At 34.1% G+C, this 22,379-nt stretch overlaps 1 protein-coding gene across 1 annotated transcript in view; it reads right to left on the reverse strand.

The window, feature by feature from the left end:
• Positions 1-22,379, reverse strand: part of MMP16 (matrix metallopeptidase 16) — a 293,454-nt gene that overhangs the window by 79,021 nt on the left and 192,054 nt on the right. Inside the window, exons 5-6 of the mRNA XM_001084206.5 lie at positions 6,227-6,388; positions 4,030-4,241 (exon numbers count right to left, since the gene is read on the reverse strand). Of these exons, the coding sequence (XP_001084206.2) occupies positions 4,030-4,241; positions 6,227-6,388 (374 nt within the window). The remainder of the gene's footprint in view (positions 1-4,029; positions 4,242-6,226; positions 6,389-22,379) is intronic.

A 22,379-nucleotide genomic window follows, 5' to 3' on the forward strand; every position in this document is an offset into this window, starting at 1 on the left:
TCTAGGGTAAGGACAAAGCTTCTTTGTTATTGTTATTTTGCTTCCTCTCTCCTTTCGCATTTTGTTTTGATTCTCATTTTCTTAGATTAGGTGGTTTACATTCTCTAAAGATTATAAAGCTGCATGGCTTAATTTTTTCATGCATAAGGACAGAATGGTATGTGTGTGTGCATGTGTGTGTGTGTTTTTGTGTGTCTGTGTGTATGTATGTATATACATATCCCACCTCCTACAGAAACACATGTCTAGGTGAACTCACTTTAAATAAATGGATGCCTGGAAAGTGCAATGTCAATCAGATTCTCTGAGAAGAAGCTCACAACCAAAAAGCATTATGCTGAAAGTTCTACTATAAAGAAAGGCTTATTTCTTACAAGAAAACAAAATTATCTGATGATATTACCTTTTGCTTATATCTAGATTTTCTTATTTTTGGCTGACAAATCACACATATAGAATTTATATAAATAATACTCATTGAAATCTTTGGGCAAGGAATAACAACTTACCAAAATAAAATGCTTCAAGGATTTCATTTAGCCTGACTATCATAGTATAAAAATAATATTTGCCACCGTTTGATTATGCAATTCTTACAATGACATCCCTATTCATTAGCACTGAGCACTATGAAGGTCACGTGAACCGATCTCCGCTCTGGAGAAGTAAAAATCTTGTTGAGGAACACATTTCAGTAAGAAATAATTAGAGAAGACAGAAATAAATAACATGCTAATTGAATGAATATAGAGAATATAAAAATCACTAGAGAGAATCAATCAGAGAAGATGGGACATCAGAAGATGCTGAGGATGGAACATTTGGATAGGCAGAGACTCAAGAAGCTATCCCCAGACATTAAAATTTAGGAGAAAATAAGTGTTGATGGGTAAGGGTTGAGGAGATGAAGACACTTCTAAATTGTGTAGAGTCTGTAATAAACAAAAGTAGAAAATCAACATATTAATAAGAGTGAGATCAAACAATGAGCAATACTCAAAATACTTGAAGAGACAGTCAATGAGAAGCAAAATATGAAAAATAATGATGTATACATTGAAGAAATGTTGAAATGGGAGAAAGATCAGATATGGGGTAATGACATTAATTTAGAAGTAAAGGCAGTCTAGACTAAGTAAGTATAGAGGAGAAATTAGGAGACCAATCAGCTGTCATTGGCATTGAAAAACAGAATTCCAGGCTCTGTCATATGTAAGCATTCTCACATCCTTCTGTGACATTCACAAGTGGAACATCTGTGTGAAGCCTCTCACCCACGTGTCCACCTTGAAGACTAGAATGCAATTTGCAAGAAACCCAAGTGTAGCCTATTTTGTTCACTGCTACATAGCCAGTGCCTAAAATAACATCTACCGTACAGTATGAAGGCAATAAATATTTCTTGAATACTTACGATTTCAAAATATAGTTGAAAGTCTACTTTTCTTTTGAAACTTTTCTCAATTATTTCAGGTAACAAAGCAAAAAGTTTAGTGGGGAAAACATAGATTTTAGAATCACGTAGACCTGTGTTCAGCTATTGACTACCTCTTAGAAGTGTTTGAACAACACTTTTCTGATTTTCAGTTTTTTAAATTTGTAAAACAGAATGTTATCTATCTTGCAGTGTTTTTATGAGGTCAGAGACACATAATGGTTACCGAATCTATGACAACTATTAACTAAGAGTCAGATATCATGCAATCATGCTTTCTTTACATCTATCCAATGTTGCATATGTCTGAATTAAAAGATTATCACTTTATACTAGATAGTAACATGTCTGTTTTTTTCTCCCTCCATACACAAACCTATTGCTGCACCACCCACTTCTTTAAGGTGCCTAGAAAATTTGTCTCAAAATTCATTAAAACTCCAATCTCAGTAAAATTTCTTGTTTGATTAGACTTCAGTATTCTCTTTGTTTCAGTGTCATTACTTTTACTCTTATGTATTAAAAGTATTAATGTTCAAGTTTGTCTTCATTCCTGAAAAATGAGCTCTGCAAAGACAGGGATGCTAGTTTCTATTCACACATTCTTGATGCCTAGGAAAGTATACTGGGCACACAGACACATTCTATCAAAGATGAGATAAAAACAAAAAGTATGAAATTATGTGACAAAACATTCACTAAGCAAATGGATATTACAAAGAAAAAAATGCCTATTAGAAGATGTTATCGTCCAGAGAAATTATTCTTAGAAAGAAAGCAATAATTCTTGGAATTAGTGAGAAAATGAAAATAGGGAAGATTTTAGAAACTCTGTCCTGTCAGGGATTTTGATAAAGGAATCCAATATAACCTCAGAGTTTAGGGAAGCATGCCTTACTTACATTTTTTATATACCTGTTTTGATATTGAAAGTAGCAGCTATTGCATTTCTACTTGAGAGTCTGATCCATGCATTTTTTATCAGTTCCTGATTTCAGGAACCAGTGATCACAGGACTTTATTTTGTTAGTTAACCGCACTTACTAAACTTTTACAATGTGCAGAGCAAAGAGGCTGTTGAAAGCGATCACTAGATATGAAGACACCAGTCTCCTCTGACATCAGCAACCTACTTAAGATAGACAGGAATAATGAAAAAATAATGTACCCAGAGTCAATTTCACATCATATTCTCAGATAAGGTTGATGCATTAGTGTTATTATTATGATATCAAGGTATAAAGCCTGCAATGTTGAAATTCTGCCAACCCTTCAGTTTTCATCAGGTGTCTTGTGGAATAAACAAGATTGCACTTTGTGTTCATTTCAACTAGTTGCTGTGGGCTTAGCCACAATGACTAACAATATGGGTAACACAGAGTAACACAATGAGCAACAAAAGTAAGATTTTCTTTACTCTTTGAATCTAAATTTATTAAACTACTTGAAATAGAATGGCGATATCAAATAAAGTATTACAGGGCATTTATAGAGTTCAAAAATCTATTCATGTGCTTGAAGAAACACATTGATTTTTTCCTGGAAAGCATGATGCTTTTATGCATATTATATCAAATCCAGATATTATTTTTCAACAAAGAAAATAGAGCATTTTATCAAGTTAAAATTATATGAAATCTGTATTTTTAAATGATAGCTTCTGGTAGACAGAAAATTACATAGGCAGCATATAAGTAGAAGAGCATATGATTATTTATTGATTTATGTCCACCAAAACTGAGAGCACATTGTTTTATTTTAAAATAAATAATATTGGCAAAACGTGATTCTTTTAATACTCTACTACCAACATCCAAACTTACTTTCTTAGTCTTTAAGAGTGTCTTACAAATACCGGGGGCGGGGGGGGAGGTATTTTTCAGTATTATATTCACCTTCCAATATTATATAATTTACTTTTGATATACTGTTTATTAGTGTTGTTTTCTGAGACCCTAACATTAAAAGTATTTTTGCAAATGTAAAATTAGTTTCAGCTTGTAGCCTTTAAAAAAAATTATATAAATTAGTTACATACAATTGCCTAACAATATCAAAACAATAACATATATATGTAAAGTCAAAATGATAGCCTCATAGAGGAGATTTAACTCAAATGGCTACCCGTGGACCCCAAACAAAATGATCAATGCTCTTCCTGAAAAACAATGCTGTAATGGTCAAATGAAATTACAGGGATCTCATAAAGATATGTAAACCAAAGATACAATAGCTGCAGTATGCCTGGAAGTGGCTAAGCTCCCAAGCAAATCATCCCTATTAGTTCCTATTCATGATTCAAATTATGCTATTTTATCTTTTCATAACATGCAGCATTTTTTTTACCCTCACATTTTAGGCATTTTAGCTTCTGCTGACATAAATGCATTCCCAAAATAGAATGTTACAGCAATCTTCTGCTAGACATTTAAGCCCATTTGTGCATTTATTTTTTAAAATGTTTTTTTTGAACTTTCTAACTGTGAGAGTGCTGGGAAGGTAGTGTTAGAATGAATGAGAACTTGTTTTCTAAAGCAACACTAGACACTTGATCTACTGTTAAAAAAAAAAAAAAAAAAATCACGGTCTCCTACCTTGAAAACAAACATCTCACGGCGAAGAATAGCTAGAGTGTTAAAGTTCCCATCACAGATGTTGGGTTTGGCTCCAGGATAGGAGGGTCTGCCGGTGGGAGGCCTAGGAGGTTTTGGCCTGTCATTCTTCCTTGGGTCAGCCGGAGGAATAGAGCGGTGAGGGGGCACTGTCGGTAGAGGTCTTGTAGGTGGAGGAATCTTGTCAGGTGGACCTTTTGAAAATATGAGGACAGTGCTTGGCTCACTTAAAACTGGAATAGAGCTGGAAAATATGCTACAGAGAACAATCACTTATCAGCAGAGGGCACAGACTAAGTGAACTAAGAGGTCTTTAAGATCGTATATTTTCTGAAAAAAAAAAAAAACAAAAGACAAAATATCTTACCCCCAAAAAGCATTGCCAAGTCTATCTGAAACTATCTTTATCATGCTAGATTCTGGATCCAGGTAGCTAGGTATACTTTGTTAATTTTTAATAATATTTTTCATAGCTTCACCACAGTTATTTTTGGGAAAGCTGCCTTCAGAACTTTTTTGGAAGCAGGTGGTATATAAATAATAAATAAATGAAAAGGAATACTGGAGCCATGTAAGTAAGCTCCAACAAAGTTAATCCTAGATTTCAATAGATAATGATTCTATGAAAATATTTCCAAAAGATAAACATTAACTAAGCAAAGTTTATTCTATCCAATGTGTCAAAACTATTTTATACTCTTTTATTGATTTTCACTGTTTTCTTCTAATGAAATATTTTGACAAATTGCTGGAAGAGTGTTTCCTTTAAGTAGTGAATCTAAAATACCGATTGATTAAAACACCACCAGTAAAATATTAATGTGAAGAAGTATTTCTCAAAAGGGCTTCTAAATCAAGACAAAGTTTACACATGTAATTTGGTACAGATGTTAAGCATCATTCTCAAGAGATTCATGTTTTTTAAAAAAGATGTAAAGCTGTTTGCACTTAATATTTAGGTATGGGAAGAATATTCTTTTGCAGACCTTCAGTCTAGACTACTAATTCATGAGGTCATGAGAAAGAGAATTCTTTCAGTGAACCACTTAAGAAGAATTTCTGATGACACACACTTAGACATAGGATAGCTCAATTCAACAAAAGAGATATTTAGCACTGAGTCAGACATTTCTCTCTTCTTGGTATCCCAGAAAACTAAAGAGCAGCACAAAAATTGACCTTTTTTTTTTCACAAATCTATTTTAACCCTGAGAGAATACTTACCACTGAGTTATTAAAATTAAAAGAAAATAAATGAATGCAAAACGAATTAGTGAACTTAAACTATGCTGCTTAAAAATGCAAAAGACATCTTTTGGATACTAGATATTAACATACAGATAGCACACTTTTGTCTTTGTATTGTAAAAACAAAAGCTTCACTTCATTAATTTAGTAAAGCATATTTGCTATATGTTAATTATAAATGTTAAGTTCTTTGCTACTATGTGTGAAATAAATGTCTTTATAAAGGTCAATGGTTGTATGAGGAAGTTAGGATTATAGTAAATATGCATAATAGTCTTTTCTCTTTTCTCTTAATTTGCATTCATTGAGTGAATAAAAATGATACTACTATACTAAAAATTTGTTTTGTATTCTGTATTGATAAACTTCACCACTTGTTAATTTCACTCCTTTGTTTGTTAACTCTTACTCTAGGTCAATAAATCATTACGTGACTTTGGGGTCAATTTCTTGTATCTATCATATAAGGGTATTTTGTGGACCTTCAAAAGTGTTTTGTCTAGGAAATACCTAACATCAACTCTCACAAACTGTGAGTCAATCTATCAGTTTGTAGAAAAGTCTCAGCATTTTATATACGAAAGTCTTATATTTTTCCGTTTTTTTTTGTTACATTCACTTATTACATATTTTTTCCTGAATTTTAAAAACTAAAGTTTATTAGAACTTTGCTGTAACTGCAGGTTTTCCAACCAAACTCAGTAAGCAAATTTCATCAGTGCTTAACATGTTCCCATAATCTATACATTAAGATATCTGGGACCTTTGCCAACAGAATTCAATTGATAGAATAGTTTTGCCAGTAGGCCAGCTACATACTTTTTCTGTAGTTATCTGTTTATTCTTAGAGCATCTATCTCAAAGAAGAAAGCACAGCAGAATTTCTGGACTTCACTACAGGATTAAGCGAATGGAAAAAGTAGTAACCTACCATATATCTTCTGGATGCCCTGCAAATCATCATTAGGTAGTTTGAAGTTGTCTGTTTCCATGTACTGGTAAAATGGAGCCATGATGGCAGTGGGGTCATTGGAATGCTCCAATCCCAGAGCATGTCCCAGTTCATGAACTGCCACAAGAAATAAGTCATTTCCTGTGTGAACAAGAAGAAAATAAGTTATTGTAACTAATATCCAAATACAGAATTGAAAAGGACAATTTGGTATTATCAACATTTTACCCAAGAAAAATAGGAGGAACTCTTTCCTTCAACTATTAGTATGGTTTCATCATTGGTTTTCCTACTGGCAAAAATCCAATATCCTTCGTTCAAAAAAGGGTCAAGGGAGGAGGTGGTCGTGCTAAAGTCACAGATATTTAGAATCCAAAAGGGAAGAAAAAAGAATAAAAGTTGAAGAACAGCAGCATTGGAAACTGATACTACTGCTGTCAAAATACTCTTCTAATTATGAAACACATAATGTGAAACATCTTACTTTAATATGCCTCACATATAATATAATTCTAACAACTTAGTAAAAAATATAGGGCAGATACCTTCCTTACTTTTACACCAATGAGTAAATTAAGGCATGAAGGTGACAAGTCTTGTCAGGAACAGCAAAGAGCTAAGATTGGGACTTAAGATATTCTGACTCCTAGACTAAAGCTTTAATTTTTTGCTAGCATAGAATATAGAAACATAATAATGTAAAATAAAATCTATAGGCTATTAGTCATACTAACTAGAATGCTAGTCCTAGCTCTATAAATACCAATTCTAATCTTTTCATACATAATCTGAACCAAATACATTTATCTTAAGAGCTGCTGTTCATCACTGAAAATTTCCACCTGTGGTAAACTTGTACAGTAAAGTCTATGGAGTAAAAACTCTGCAGAGATATTTGGTGTGATTTTACGCATTCAACCCCCTGTTGATGACTTCTACATTTTGCTCACTCTGGATCATCATAACCATACGCATTACGGGAGAAAAAGGTGGTCCTACATCTATATATTTAATGCTAAACATTTAGTTGGGCAACATGATGTATCAAATAGTTGGTGCTGTTACATTTCTAAGGGTTATGCTTCTAAGTGAAAAGTTTAATGTGATTGAACATGAAGGCTAATATTTCACATGAATACTTGCCATGAATGCAAATATTTAATAATTTCAACCAGCATTATTTCCATGAAAACTTCTTTCCAACCATTTTTATAATGTACTATGATAACTGCCTTCAGAAGACTATTTTTTGAACCCAAAAGCCAGGCGAATAACCAACATTTTTTCCACTCTGGAGTAGTCTGTCACAGAGATCATAAGATTGACTCTTCATATGACATTAGCATACCAAAAATGAGCCATTGACAGTACTTCCTGTGGTCTACCTGAGTAAAAATACTAATAGAGCATGGTTATTGGGGGTTGTCTAGGGAACATCGTAGTCACAGGAGGAAGAAAAAAAGGAAAACAGAAGGAAGGAGGAAGTTATTCATGAAGAGTTGCATAACTATGACGGTGTTTGGAAGTATGTAATTTAGGGAGAAGACTACTAAGGATTGTGTCTTGGGGGCACTCACAGGTGAGAGGATGATTGGAAAGAAAAGAAGTTATACTCATTTTTAGATATGGAACATCTAACCCCAATGCTACAATGAACACCTTTGTAATTTCGAATCAGAGACACCTTAGTTAAAATATGAATCTGATAACCACGTGGCCTATTGCTACCCTAAATAACATGTTAAGGGGAAGAAGGATAGCTTCGGAGCATGGCCACACCCAGAAAACATGAGTCAATTTTGGCTGGAGCATGCTATCAATGGGCTAAGTGAAAGGATATTTTCACCAACAGCAGACTGAATGGCAAAACAAAGATCTATCAAGCAGACAAAGGAACAAAAGAAGCCCAGGCAGTCGAATGAACAGCAGAAAACTCACGAACTGGCATTCAAGTTCACCATGAACAGCTAGTCACACCTGAACTCAGTCAGAAGACAGTGCTGACTCAGAAAATAGCTTCAGATACTCTTGACCTTCTTTTAGCAAAACTGATGCAACTTCTTGGTAAGAAAGTCCCGACGTGGACTTACAGGGATTATATCTTGCTTTAATCTTCACAGGGGAAAAAAAAAAAATCCAACCTCCATCCTCTCCTCCTTGCATATCAGGTCCCCTTCACTAGAAAAAACAGACCCTGCTCTGTTCCTAAACACATAGGAAGTCAGTCTTACTCTTAAGAAGATAAATATTGCTTTCAGTCAAAACTAAAATTTTGGCTAGGAACCCAGTTGATTATTAAAGGTACTTCAAACCTCTCACAAGAAAAGAGTCTCTTGGTCTCAGATTTTTTTTTTTTTCCTTTTTTGGCTAGAAAGAGGAATACAAAAAGACAAAAACAACACAGACATAATAGCAAACAGGTCATAACAGCCAAAGTCATTCTGTTTCATGTATCTGTTCTCTTCAGATCATTCATATTTTTCCTTAACATCATTTCCAAGGGTGGAGTCATTCCTTGTCTCAGGAATAAAGTAAGGTTTAGAAGAAAATTAATAGAACCAGGATATGAACTTATGACCTGTGGAGTACTCTACACTACTTTTAATCAGAAACATTGGCCAAGGGCTCCAAGTAATTACCATTCTTCAGATGATTGGCAATAATGTAATTAAACCTTGCTTGCAGCTTCACAATAGTTTAAAAGGGTAAGTTGTTCAATAAAGTACTGCCCTGTAATTTGAATTCCACTAGGAACAAAAGTTGTTGGCACATGATGAGCTTCAGACAATTAAAATGCACCGGACCTCTTTCCAAATGATGAAAATAATAACTGCTGCTGTAACTTATCATTAATTCACATTATTTGAAATCCTTAATTGTAATATGCCTTGATTTTATCACCAAGCAGGCAACAAAGGAGAAATCAGTCTCTTGGTTCTTAATACAGAAATAGTACTTGCTTCTTTTGCAAGATTTTGAGTTTTGAGTTTGTTGCTTTCAATTGTATCTAAAATCTCCTTTCCTTTGTATACTCCAATACAATGTTAGAATACTAAACTGTATATTATGAAGGATAATTAATTATTTGTCATTTCTTTGTCATAATTATGTCTATATATTATTCCAAGGTCCTTTACCCTTCCATGCATTTTCAGATACTGTCTTCCCTGCTGACATATCCTGAATGTTAAAAAAAGATCATGTAATATTTTATACATACAAATTGTTATGGAACATTTATAATCCTACTAAAATATTTGGATATCACCAGCATCACTTAATCTCTCTCTCTGATGATTTTGTGATCCCAAAACTTTGGCTCCTCCATTCCTTCCAGAGGTCATATCACTACCCCGAGTTCTGAATTTGTCATTGCACTGCTTACATTTTTGTTAAATGTATTTTGGTATATTTTGCCTTGCTTACACTTTTATCAAATATGCGTTTCAATGAATTACAGTTTCCCCTAGTGTTGGAGCTTTGCAAAGTTTATCTTTGCATTCTGTCTTCTAAAACTTGTTGAAACTCAGCATTTTTTCCCCTAATACATATCTTCTAGCTTGACTCTGTCAATTGTGCAAGATCTTGTTAATATTTTAAAACAAAAATCAAAGTCATCTCCTCTGTGAAGCCTTCTCCAAATTCCCAGGTCAATTCAGTCCCTCTACATCTGTGTATACCTAGTCCTTCATATATAACTTGATTGTAGCACATACCATAATTGCCCTGAAAAATTCTGATGCTCTTAATATTCACCTGTAGGTTAAAAGACTGACGGAATAAATTTGAACATATTTCTAATTTTAAATATATATAAATACTTAAAATGTTACAGTCCATATCTAGAAATAAAAATCAGAAATCATCACCAAACCTGTGATTAGTAGAAATTTCTCCAGTGCTTAGTGGATGGATAGGATGTAATGGGTCTTCTCAACCTGCAGTCCTATCAGAATATGCGTACAGTTGGTTTCCCTAGTTGAGAAGCTAAAGAAATATTTGGGAGCCAGCCTCTGAGATGACAACAGTGATCCTCACCTCCTGATCTCACACTCACATTGTCCATCAGCATTTTATCAGTTTGCCACAGCAAAATAAGGCAGAAGTGATGGTATTTGACTTCCAAGGTGAGGTCATACAATACATCCATGACTTCCATCTTATCTCTCTCTCTCTCTCCCCTCCTCCCCTCACCCCTGCCTCCTCTACAACCATGTGAGTTAGCTTGGAAGTGAATTTTCCAACCCCTTCATATGAGTGCAGCCCCAGCCAACATGGGTATCCATGAAATAACCCTAGCCAGAACCACCTGGCTAAGCTGCTCCTGGATTTCTAACCTTCAGAACCATGTGAGATAATGAATTGTTGTTTTAAGTTGCTGGATTTTGGGGTAATTTTTTGTGTAGCAATAGATAAATGCTATGGGGTATTTTAGCACTCTATCTTCTCTCCATTTGGTTAGGATTAAAAGGTGATTCTAAGAAAAAACTGAAAAATACAGTAGAAAGGAAGCTGCTTTGAAGCATGTGAGTGTTTGTATAGCACTTCTGAAATAAACAAGGGATTAAAATATTGTCCATTTTAACCCCCTCTACAAAACCCAAAAGGCTTGGCATAACTCTTGGTCTGAAGGAACGTCTGTGATTGAAAATTTCCAGAGGTAGAAGTATCATCTATTTCCTTGTCTCCTGTGTTTTTCCAAGTCTGGAAAACTTGATAATTAGGTTTTATTATTTGTTGTACCTATGCTATGACTCTCTTTGCATTTCACTGAAAAGAGGGCTACTCTCTTGGTGGTCAGGAAAACGTGTTTCCTGCCAGAGAGCCAGAGAACTCTGATACATGGGTCTGAAAAAATAACATAAAAGAAATACTATTTATTGAGCATCTACTATGAACTATAAATGTCACTGAACTTGTTACTGAAATGTCATGACCTAAACTTTATTACTCCTGCTTTACCAGTAAAGCTCTCAGAGGCTATGGAACTTGCTCAGTCAGCCAGCCCATAAAAGGCAGCGTTGGTATATACTTCCTGGGGGCACAGGTCACCTAAAAAGACTTATGTCACAGCTTTGCAATACAGAAGCTGAGAGAAGCCGATCTTAGGTGGATTTTCACGCATCTCTTTCTGACACTACTACTCTTCCATGGAGCCTGCAGTCTCTCAGAGTGTTCTCTCTTGCCTTTTCCCTGCCCAACATCCCTGCCTTCAGCATTCCACCTAGACTGGGCTGCTCCCCTAGTGCCTCAAAACTCTAGAACCATCCCTCAGTCCTTTCTCTAAATGCTTTCCCCCAATTGAGTCAGACATAGTTTGAGTATGAAAAAATGTTTATTATTGCAATCATTTATTAGTTACTTACCATTGATGAGTAAATTTCTTGCAATGCACTTACGAGTAGCATTTACATGTGTGTCAGATAAATTTTATTGAGATTTATTTGAGGGCAAACCTAACTTATTTTTATATACACTCGGACCTTTGAAGTCTTTTGATGTACACAGGACTATTATTATGCCCCAACCCTTGTGGAATTAAAAAAAATAGTTTTTATAATACGCAAGTGACAGAATGAAGTATCAGTTAATAGTCATATGTGCCCAGTAGAGTACTAGGTGCTTAATGTGTTAGTTTATGTACTCCCCTCCATACTAATTAGGTTTTATTATTATTACCATTCTACAGACTGAGAAACTATGACTTTCATTGGCAATGGGACTTGACCAAAGTTACACAGTAAGTGGTAGAAACTTATGTAAGCTCCCATACAGTCCAGGTCCACAACCAAAAACTTAGTGTGCTAAGAAAATGCACTTATCCACTTTTTCCTTAGCCCTCAACATCTTTTCAAGGCTCTACTGAGCATCCCAGGAGGTGATGGCCACCCTGTCAAGCCACCTTCAAAGAACACAGCTGCTGCATAGGAGGTTTTTGTAGGTATCTGTAATAATAGTATTTCTTTTTTCCACTGAGCTAATAATAAACTTACTATTTTAAAACTTGGTAAGCATTTTAGTCTGTCCTGGCTGCCATAACAAAATACCACATACCGCGTGGCTTAAGCAACAGAAATATACTTTCTCATAGTTCTGGAGGCTAGAAATCTGAGCTCAGGGCACTAGCGTGGTCAGGTTCTGGTGAGGGCTCTCTTCCTGACTTCTTCAATGCCCAGCTTCTCTGTACGTACTCAGAGAGAAAAAGGTAAACAGAGAGAAAAAGGAAGCTCGTTGGTGTTTCTTCTTATAAGTAAACTAATCTCATTAACTAGACCTTATTCTCATGACCTCATCCACCCCAAATTATCTCTCAAAGGCCTGATCTCCAAATACTATCGGATTAGAGGGTTAAAGCTTCAACCTATGAATTTTGTGGCTTTAACTACAAAATTTTTATGGACACAATTCAGTCCATAAAAATTCCTCAGTCCAGTTTGGCCACTCAAAGAGCTTTTTATCATTTTCATTGCTTCTTACTTTTAATTAAGTCTGAAAGTCCTGGAATTTTTTTTTTTTTTTTTTTTTACAAAATTAAAAAAAAAACATTATTGCTACAATTAGAAGACATAGGTATAGTATACAGAATTTCATTTTTTAAATTATATTTCAAAATACGTATTCAGCAATTAAAGAAGATTGCCGGGAATGTTAGAATTGTCTGTTTGGATGTGGTGTGAAGTATGTCTAATAAGGCACAGTTAAACACTGTGCACTTAAAATATGAAGAAAACAAATTGCCATTTAACAGGTCTTCCAAAATCACAAAAAGTATTTTCAGGAATATATGTGCCAAACATTTATAGTATTTAATAAAACAAATACTTTATATTAAATCAATATAATTAAAACAACCTATATGTATATGTTAGTCAGGTAAAGTAGAAAACTTAGGAAAATATTTAAATAATCAAGGCCAAACTATACTTTTTATTCCTTTGGGCTAGAGTTTGAAGATGATGTCTGTATTTAATGAATTAGACATGTCTTTACCTAATTCATAAAAGTCTTGCTGAAGAAAAGCAAGACTGGATATAGTTAATTGCACCATGCTAAAAACAAAGCCCTTTTTGTTTCCAATTGAGCTCAGTTAAGATTCTAAGAACATTCTCAGTTATGTTTCATGTTATTTATTTTTCTGTGATTTATCTGTGCAACACTTTTTCCATGGGTAGCTCATTTTGATTGGTCAGGATGATTCTGGAGGCCTACTTGCCTCTCTCTACAGCTAGTGCAAAAGAGATCAACTTTACTGACTGCTTTAAAATAAAAGTAATCACATAATAAATTGCAAAGCCAGTTTTTAGGAACTGATATGAATTGCCATATTATTTTGATTACTATTTGAAAAATATAAATTATTATTTGTATGGCAATCCTGGTAATATGTGCTACAATTTCCAGATCAGCAACAACTATATGAATTACTCTTTTAAAAATTTTCAATTATCTACTATGTGCAAGGAAATATATGCAGAATTACTGAACTATTGATAAACAATTTATCATAGCATATAATTGATTTTTCTACTTGGGCCAGAAAATATGAGTGCCTGGAGCTCTAAAGATAAATCACCCAAGGCCTTTGTTCTTCATTTAGGAACTGAGAGTAGTTCAGTAACTCTGAGCTCTTTTGAGCTCATAATCCTCTCAAAATTATCTGAGAAACTACAGAACTTCTTTCCCAAAACATGAATGCATTAGCAAAGTACTGAAAGTTATTATGGAATTACTTTTGCACTACTTAAGTCCTTTAAGACATACTGGGGTACAAACTCTTAGTTATAAGATGAATAAGTTATGGGGGTCTAGCGTATAACATGATGGCTATAGCTAACAATACTGCATTTTATACTTGAAATTTTCTTTTTTTTTGAGACGGAGTCTCGCTCTGTCGCCCAGGCTGGAGTGCAGTGGCCGGATCTCAGCTCACTGCAAGCTCCGCCCCCCAGGTTCACGCCATTCTCCTGCCTCAGCCTCCCGAGTAGCTGGGACTATAGGCGCCCGCCACCTCGCCCGGCTAGTTTTTTGTATTTTTTAGTAGAGACGGGGTTTCACCGTGTTAGCCAGGATGGTCTCGATCTCCTGACCTCGTGATCCGCCCGTCTCGGCCTCCCAAAGTGCTGGGATTACAGGCGTGAGCCACCGCGCCCGGCCAATACTTGAAATTTTCTAACAGAGTAGATCTTAAGTGTTCTTGTCACCAAAAAAAGAAAAATGGTGACTACGTGAGGTGAACAATGTGGTAACTAACATGATTGTGGTAATCACTTCCCAGTGTGTTTATGTGGGTGTGTATATATGTAATCATTACTTTGCATACCTTACATATATATCAAAAATAAAAGATAAACTGTATTTAAAATCCTGACTCAACTATTGACTGTATACAATTTAGTAAACTACTAACCTCTCTGCAATTCAATTTCTTCATTTGTAAAGTGGGTGTGACATCACCTATTATAGGGTTGTTAGTAGGTTAAACACCATCAAGTATATAAAATACTTTGAATAGTTTCTAGAATATAGTTTACTACAAAGAGTGGTAATTTCAGTAACAATAACAATAACTACTTCTACCACTGCAAATATTCCTATAATCAACAAACCTTACAACAAACTTTTGAGGTAGATACTAAACGACATGAAAAGAAATTGAAACTCCAGTACACTAGATCACAGAAAGTAAAAAGGCTGTTATGTGCCCGAACAGGAATCTAAATACCAGTTCTGACTTTACCAAAACTAGTGCACCAACTGGTTAAATATGGTTACTATGCAAACATATGTGAGTGACAGAGTTGAGAAATATACCAGGCTCAAGTTTTGGAGAGTTTTGAATGCTAGGTTTGAGTGTTATTATCATGTAGGAGATAACAGAGTACTACGAAAGTTTGACATTGAAATGATATTGCTGTAGAGTAATTTGGCCTCAGTATGCAAATATGATTGGAGTGAAATGATTGATGGCAAAGAAAGCAGTTAGGAGACTGCTTCAGTAGACAAAGCTATTAGGTGATGAGGGCTAAGGTGGTGATGAGGGCTAAGGTAGTGCTGAAGGGAACAGAACACAGGAGTTGAAATGAGCAAAGGAAGTATGTGAGTGATATAATGATTTGAAATCCTTTTTTGAACTTAGGGGTTAAGACCAACAACAAGTATGACATTATTACATTACTGTTGGTCATAACCCCTAAACCACCAAATTCCATGTCAAGATCATCTCATATTTTACTCTCATTATTTCCAAAAGCAGAAAAACTTAACTTGGATTTTGATTAGAACTTTCAAGGTTATAATTTTTAAAGGCTGTCCATATAAATGTCATATAGAAATATTTCACATTATTTTCACATAGTACCTTATACCGGCTTTTCTCTGCAAATCTTGTGCTTAAATGAATAATGAATAGTTAGCAAGAAATTGTACAAAAGTTTATAAAATGTTTCATACATTTGCTTGGACCAACACACCTAGATTGTAGTTCCCATATGCATTCTGCTGTATCTTTCAAGCACTTTGCTGATGTGAGCTTATCCTATAAGAAAACTGCTTGAAGACATACTGTAACACCACTGATACAAAGCTGCTATACATAATGGCTGGCTCATAACAAGGAGATGGGTTGGCTCTTTTTGAGGAAGGGCATTCAGCTTACTGTCATGCAAAGACAGACTTTTGAAGCCTTCATAAAATTGGAAACCAGTACATGCTTGCAAAATTGCATATGAGAAGAATAATTAGCAAAACGATTAGTGTATTTTGTTCACAAAATTCCTGCTTTTTCAGTATACATATTTGGACACCAGAAACTTTTTTTATTTTACAATGAAAAAACTTCTGATCCTACACTAAAGAAACAACTCTGATTAAAGCATAAATAAAGGGTAACTTATACAGCAATTGAATTTAAGATGTATTTTGTGGCTTATGTCTTGGCCTTAATTTTCCCTACAGCTTCACTAAATTTTAGACAGGTTTTTTCCTGACCATAAGTTCCAGACTGCACTTTTCTTAAAGTATTTACTATAGGAAACTTTCAAATATAAATCCTTTCTTTGTTACTTTCAGATGTAAATATTATCCCAGATTCTTGCCAGTTTTACAACCTAGGAATGTCTTTCTCTGGGACTTGGGAGCCATTCTTTGAAATGTAATCATCAAGCAAGATAGAGTCCTTATCTTCTTGTCTCTATGGGAAGGGAAGAGCCTTATTTTGATTAGCAACAATTAGCAAAAAAAGATCTTCTAATCACATTGGTGGACATCCTCTCTATACTTAGTAAAACCAATCATGACTATGGGATCCCCAGGAAAATATTGGGAAAGTATTTATAGGCTGTGGAAGGAGGGATCCTAAAGATCTGGATGGTGGTCAGGCTCATCTGGAAACATGAACAGAATTAGATGGGTTTTCTGGTTCATTTCCACCTCCTAAAGGAGAATAAAAGTTGGAGAATGGTTGAGTTTAAATTCCCAGCTCTTGAGGACTAGAATAGAGACCCTCACAGAAGGGATGCACAAATTACAATATGAAGGAAGTAGCAAGAGATAATTAACCAGAAATCAAGTGAAAAGATGTTACAGATGTTATAGTTGTGTATCAAGTTACTAGAGTACGTGTGTAGGGCCCTCAGAGTAAACCCATGCAACATGTTTCTCTGCTCCTGGATATATTTACATACTTAGAAGCAACTACCCTATATTCAAGTAAACTGCTTGTTTTCTGCAAGTAGGAGATTAAATTAGTTATAGAATTTAAAAGTTGAGGGAAGATAGAATTTTAGTTGCTTTCCAAATTTTGCTATTTTCAGTTCATTGCCACCTAATTCATTTTTTTATATTACAGACCTGATGGCCTAGGTATAAACAATTTCCTGTTTTTAGAAAACAAAGCAAAAGCTCATAAAAATAACCCTCTATACTCGAGTGTTTGTACAGAGATTAAAAACTTGTAAACAAATTTGTTTTTATAAAACGTTAATACATAAACAACAGCAAGTATAGTAAAGAAGTTTGATAACTTTATCATGGCACATTCAGATTTCCTGATGATTTCCCTTTCTTCTCTAAGTGAAGTTCTTCTCTGAAAGAGCCTGTTTTGCCAAAAAATATTTAACAAAAGAAAAGAAAAGGCTTTTTCTATTAATGTTTTAGTTTTTAATTTTAGTTTTCTCTAAAGTAACCCTCTTTCCATACTCTCCCAAGCATGCATATTTTCATGAAGGTATACAATAGTAAAACTACACCAAAATGAGTATACAAAATATAAAAAAATTATAACCTTAGTACCTTAATATAATCATGTATTTTTTAGAGTAGGCTTCACATATATGTATAAAATTTCATAGACATATAAAAATTCATAGACAATTAAAAATGATAGATATATATTTCTTTTTTAGCATATTGTGAACCTTACACTTGACAGTGGAACAGTTGGCATTAATTTACTGTGTTGGCCTATCGAGTGATTACCCAGAGTTTGAAATCAACAACTCTGGAATTTCTGACAAGGAGTTATTTATTTTAAATAAGATTTTCCAACTCGACTAAAGCTATTGATGCTAATAAGAAAAGACAAATGTGTTTGCCTTTCTGTAATTCTCATTTCAGAACAGTAACTTGAGCTCATATTTGTTTTCTAAGAAGCAATGTAATACATGTAAAGTTTGGCTCGATAAATTACCTTAATGTATGAATTTAAAAAATAATATGCAAAATCATAAATTCGCTAATTATTTGTGCAGTCAAAATTAGCGAGGATTAGCTGAGCCAGTTTATCAAAATATTTTAGTAAAGTAGTGGACTTTAAAATAGACATGTACATGGCACACACCAATAAAATCAGAAGATTCATGCATGGCCTAGTGTTCACACAGCAAATTTTAAAACATATTTCAGGATCTTGCAAAAGGATATGATGTAACCTAAGTGTCTTCCTTATCTGCTTTCTTTAGTTTGCATTTAGAGTGGCAGAACTGAAATAGCAAGATAAAAATGGAAATGAAAATTAAAGGACATTTCTTTTTTTAATGATAGATATGCTTTACATTTGTCTGTGATTTACTCCACATATTCTGTAACTAAAATTCATATTTAAATTATTTCAGTGTAGGTGCAGCAAAATATCTTGTCTTATTTTTATTTAGTAAACAAATATTTGAAAGGCCTGGGTTTTTGCTTAGGAGTTGGCAGACTATTCTGTTGGCAATGTGGTTAAGAATTTCAAATGTTCTGAGGAATGTTTTCTTTCTAGGATACATGACTTGGATGGGAACCATAACCTAAATGTCTTGTGAAATATGTGTGTGTGTGTGTGGTTTGTAAGTAGAGCAATGAATAAACCACTTATGTTTCATAATTTTTACAGATTCTAAGGAAATAAATTTGTATAATAACTTCACTGTAGTCTTGGAAATTTCTTCCAGCAAACAGGAACACTTAAAAATGTATTAGAAATTCTGACTCAAAAAAAGGCAAGGGATGTAAATCCCTGATTGTGAGCTTTCTTTTCCTTTTTATTATGTCTTGATTGCAAATAACCTAATTAATGGGAAGCAGTTGCTTCATTTACTAAAGGATAATGGTAACATTCGTGGGGTACCCATTATGGCCCAGATTCTTCTCACGAAAATCTTTTAAGGTAGATGTAATCACCCCGGACAGAGCCTGAAGAAATAAAGGCTTGGAGTAAATTACTTAAAAGCTGGTAAGTGGTACAGGAAAGTTTGTATCCAGGTCTCTTTGAATACAAAGTATTTCTTCCCTATGCTGAATATGACTATCTTGTAGTATTATACACACACATACACACACACACACAATCTTCCATAACTTTCATCACCTAAACTAAGGTAAAAGATATAAATGTAATCTTATGACACAAATGAACAAAAAAAGAATCAATGTTGATACCAAAAAGAACTATCATTTCCTTTGATGTTTGCTCATGGACTGCTAGATTCCATGAATTTTAATAACATACAGCAAGAATATATTGTCCACTCTATGTCCAACCAGAAACACAGACTATTCATAGGAGATACAATAGTCTCCAAGGAATTGACTGTGCTCTGCTAGAGAACATCTACCATCCTATATCATATTAGTTGAGTGTTAACAAAACATCATTATTATCACAGTACTTTATTGGTTGTAATCCTAAAATCGTTTCTTATTACAGTTCAAACTATCCATTAAAAACTACCTTTCATAATCTGGTTTAGACTTTCCTATCCAACCCATCTGTCACTATTCACCCACATGTAACTTAATCCTTAATAGCTCCCCTAATAAACCATAAAAATTTTTACCTCTCTCACTTTCTTCATGCAAATATCACAACATATATAAAAGTGATAAACCATTTGCCCCTTTCCTCTCATTGTTCAAAGTTTTAGTATGTTTTATTTTGATCAAACAACCTTGGATGGTCAATGTTAAGAAATGAGAATTGAACTGTGTATGAATGATTCCATTCACTACATCATGTCATTTATTGCCGCAAGGGATATGTCTTTTGCAGAGGTAGAATTTCCCTCTGAAACTACTTTGACTATTTTCACATACTCCTTCTGGCCTTGTCCTGCTCTATTTTGTTAGTCATCCTTACAGTGAAGTGATTTTTACCAAAATCTATTTTAGCTGTGGAGAAATACAGATTTTTTAAAAATACGCCATCAAATTACTCATACATCCCTTTGTGAAAAGTAAAAAAAATAAAGATTTTGTATATACATAAGTTTCAATACTTAAAAAGCCTTAGAAAGACTCTTTAAAATACGATTTTTCAATTGTACTTTGTAAACAACTTCAAGAATGATAATATTGTTTAAGTTAGCCATTGCTACGTAACAAATCCACAGCTTAAAACAAAAGTCGCTGATACTCTCACAATTTCTATGGCTAGAAATATGAGAGAAGCTTAACTGGGTTGTTCAAGATCAGATTTTTGTGAGGTTTCAAACTGTTAGCTGGAGCTGTCAAAACGTTTGACTAGGGGACACTCTGCTTCAAAGCCCAATTAGGACGTGTTGGCAAGCTTTGGATCCTGCTATCTGTTGGACAGAGATGTGGTCCTCACCACGTGGGCTCCTTTCATATGCTGGCTAGATGTCCTCATGACATGTCATCTGGCTTCTTCCACAGCGACTGATGAGACAGACAGAAATACTGCCTGCGCTGGAAGCCGCAGTCATTTATAACCTAATCTTGGAAGTGATTCACCATTACTTCTTCTCTGGTCTATTTATTAGATTGAAGCCACTTTGTCTAGCTTACGCTCAAGAAGAGAGGATTATACCAAGGCGTAATTACCCAGAGGTGGCTCATTGGCGGCCATTTGGGGGCTGGTTACTCTAGCATCAGTAACAACAGTGAAGGCTACCGCTTGAAGCAATTTCTAGGTTTTAGATACCGTACTAAGTGTTTGCACTCATTGTAATAAGTATGCAAGGGACAGTGTTCCATATAAGTTTTTCCTATGAAGAAAACTGATACTCAGGAATGTTAAACAAATAACAAGGAGTACTGCTAATCATTGGTAAAGCCAGGATTCAAACCTAGGTCTACTGTATTCAAAGTCAGCAATTTTTCTCCCCTTTAACACTGTACCTTTTTTTCTTCTATGATAATAGAAAATGATCTAAACTGTAATGATTTTTATTCCACATACTGGTTTGGGAATTCATGTTACTTAAGCAGAGAGAAAAAAAGAATCATATTGAATTACCTTGCCATTACCTTTATTAAATTTGATTCTTAAGAAAAAAATTGCAAGCTTTAAAATCTGCTACTTTTCAATATGACACTTAGATAAATAAAAATTATACAGCTCTGACTTGCTAAATTTTGAAATGAAGTGTTTGTGCTCAGAAATGTTCTCCCAATAATCAGGCACAAATACAGGGGCCTCTTTATCATTGTCTTGTCCACTAGGAGTTTTCAATAATCCTCCTCAGTTACTGTTCTATATAGGCTGGAGAATCAGGAGCTAGTGATGGGTAAACTGAACTTCTAATGATGGAGTTATAGTATTTGTTTATATCTGAAGAATATGTTCTCTATTCATTTTGCTACAGTAGTCACATTCTTTGCATGTTATAATGAGTAATTCAGAGTCATCCTCTACCTTTGACAAAGAGAATATGCAGACATATTTTCACATTAATGACTCTTCAGTCTTAGTACCCATTTTTTTGACAAACAAAATTAGAGCTTAAAATAACGATGTAGAATTAAATATAACACTTAGAACCTGAATTAACAATGTGACAGATATTATTAAAATTTTCATATAAAAATTCAGTTTTTCTCTAATTATCATAGTTCCCATTATAACTATCATATCATCATCTAACATATTATAATCACTTTTTAGTCATTTTGTATCCTGCTGACCTTTATCTTGCAATATAATCTTCAAGTAGAACCATATAAAGAATGAAAAGAAAGAAGGTAGACTGCAATTCAGTATCAGCATACACAGCATTAAGCACAGTTTTCTGTTGTAAATAAAACGGAACGTAAAAACAAAGAAAAGATAACATATTAGATCCTCCAAAAGCAGAAAACTATTAAGAAAAGAAGACACCCCTCTACAGAAACGCTTGTGGAAAAATGTGCATATGAATATGTAATTTTAAATTATTTTATAACATATGCTTCTTAGCAGTTAATGAGAAATTCTAACTCCAGCAATATGTCACCAATTCTAACAAAAATAATAACCATAAGCAATTGCTTTCAAAATCCCAGAGTCTCCCTTGGTCCACTAAAATATTAAAGACACATAGCTCTTAGATTATTAAAAGCATCTTTCTTCACACTTACATAAAGAAATTTTGTTTTTATTCCTCTTTCCTTATATATTTAATATCCTTATATATTCAATTTCTTTATATATTCAATTACTGGTTTTATTCAAAACCAGTAAGGTATAACTCAACTTAAAACTTAAAGATATTCAAATTTTTATAAATTGTGTACCTGGAACAGATATTCTCAAGAAACTATTTTTACTCAGAGAAGTACCTGTATTTTCTACATACTTTATTTTCTATTTTGTAAGCCTATTTTTTTTTTCATAAAAAAGTGATTAGGTTTTGGGGTCTTTGGTATTATACACTGTCAA

The sequence above is a fragment of the Macaca mulatta genome, chromosome 8, assembly GCF_049350105.2.
Source record: "Macaca mulatta isolate MMU2019108-1 chromosome 8, T2T-MMU8v2.0, whole genome shotgun sequence".
NCBI lineage: Eukaryota > Metazoa > Chordata > Mammalia > Primates > Cercopithecidae > Macaca > Macaca mulatta.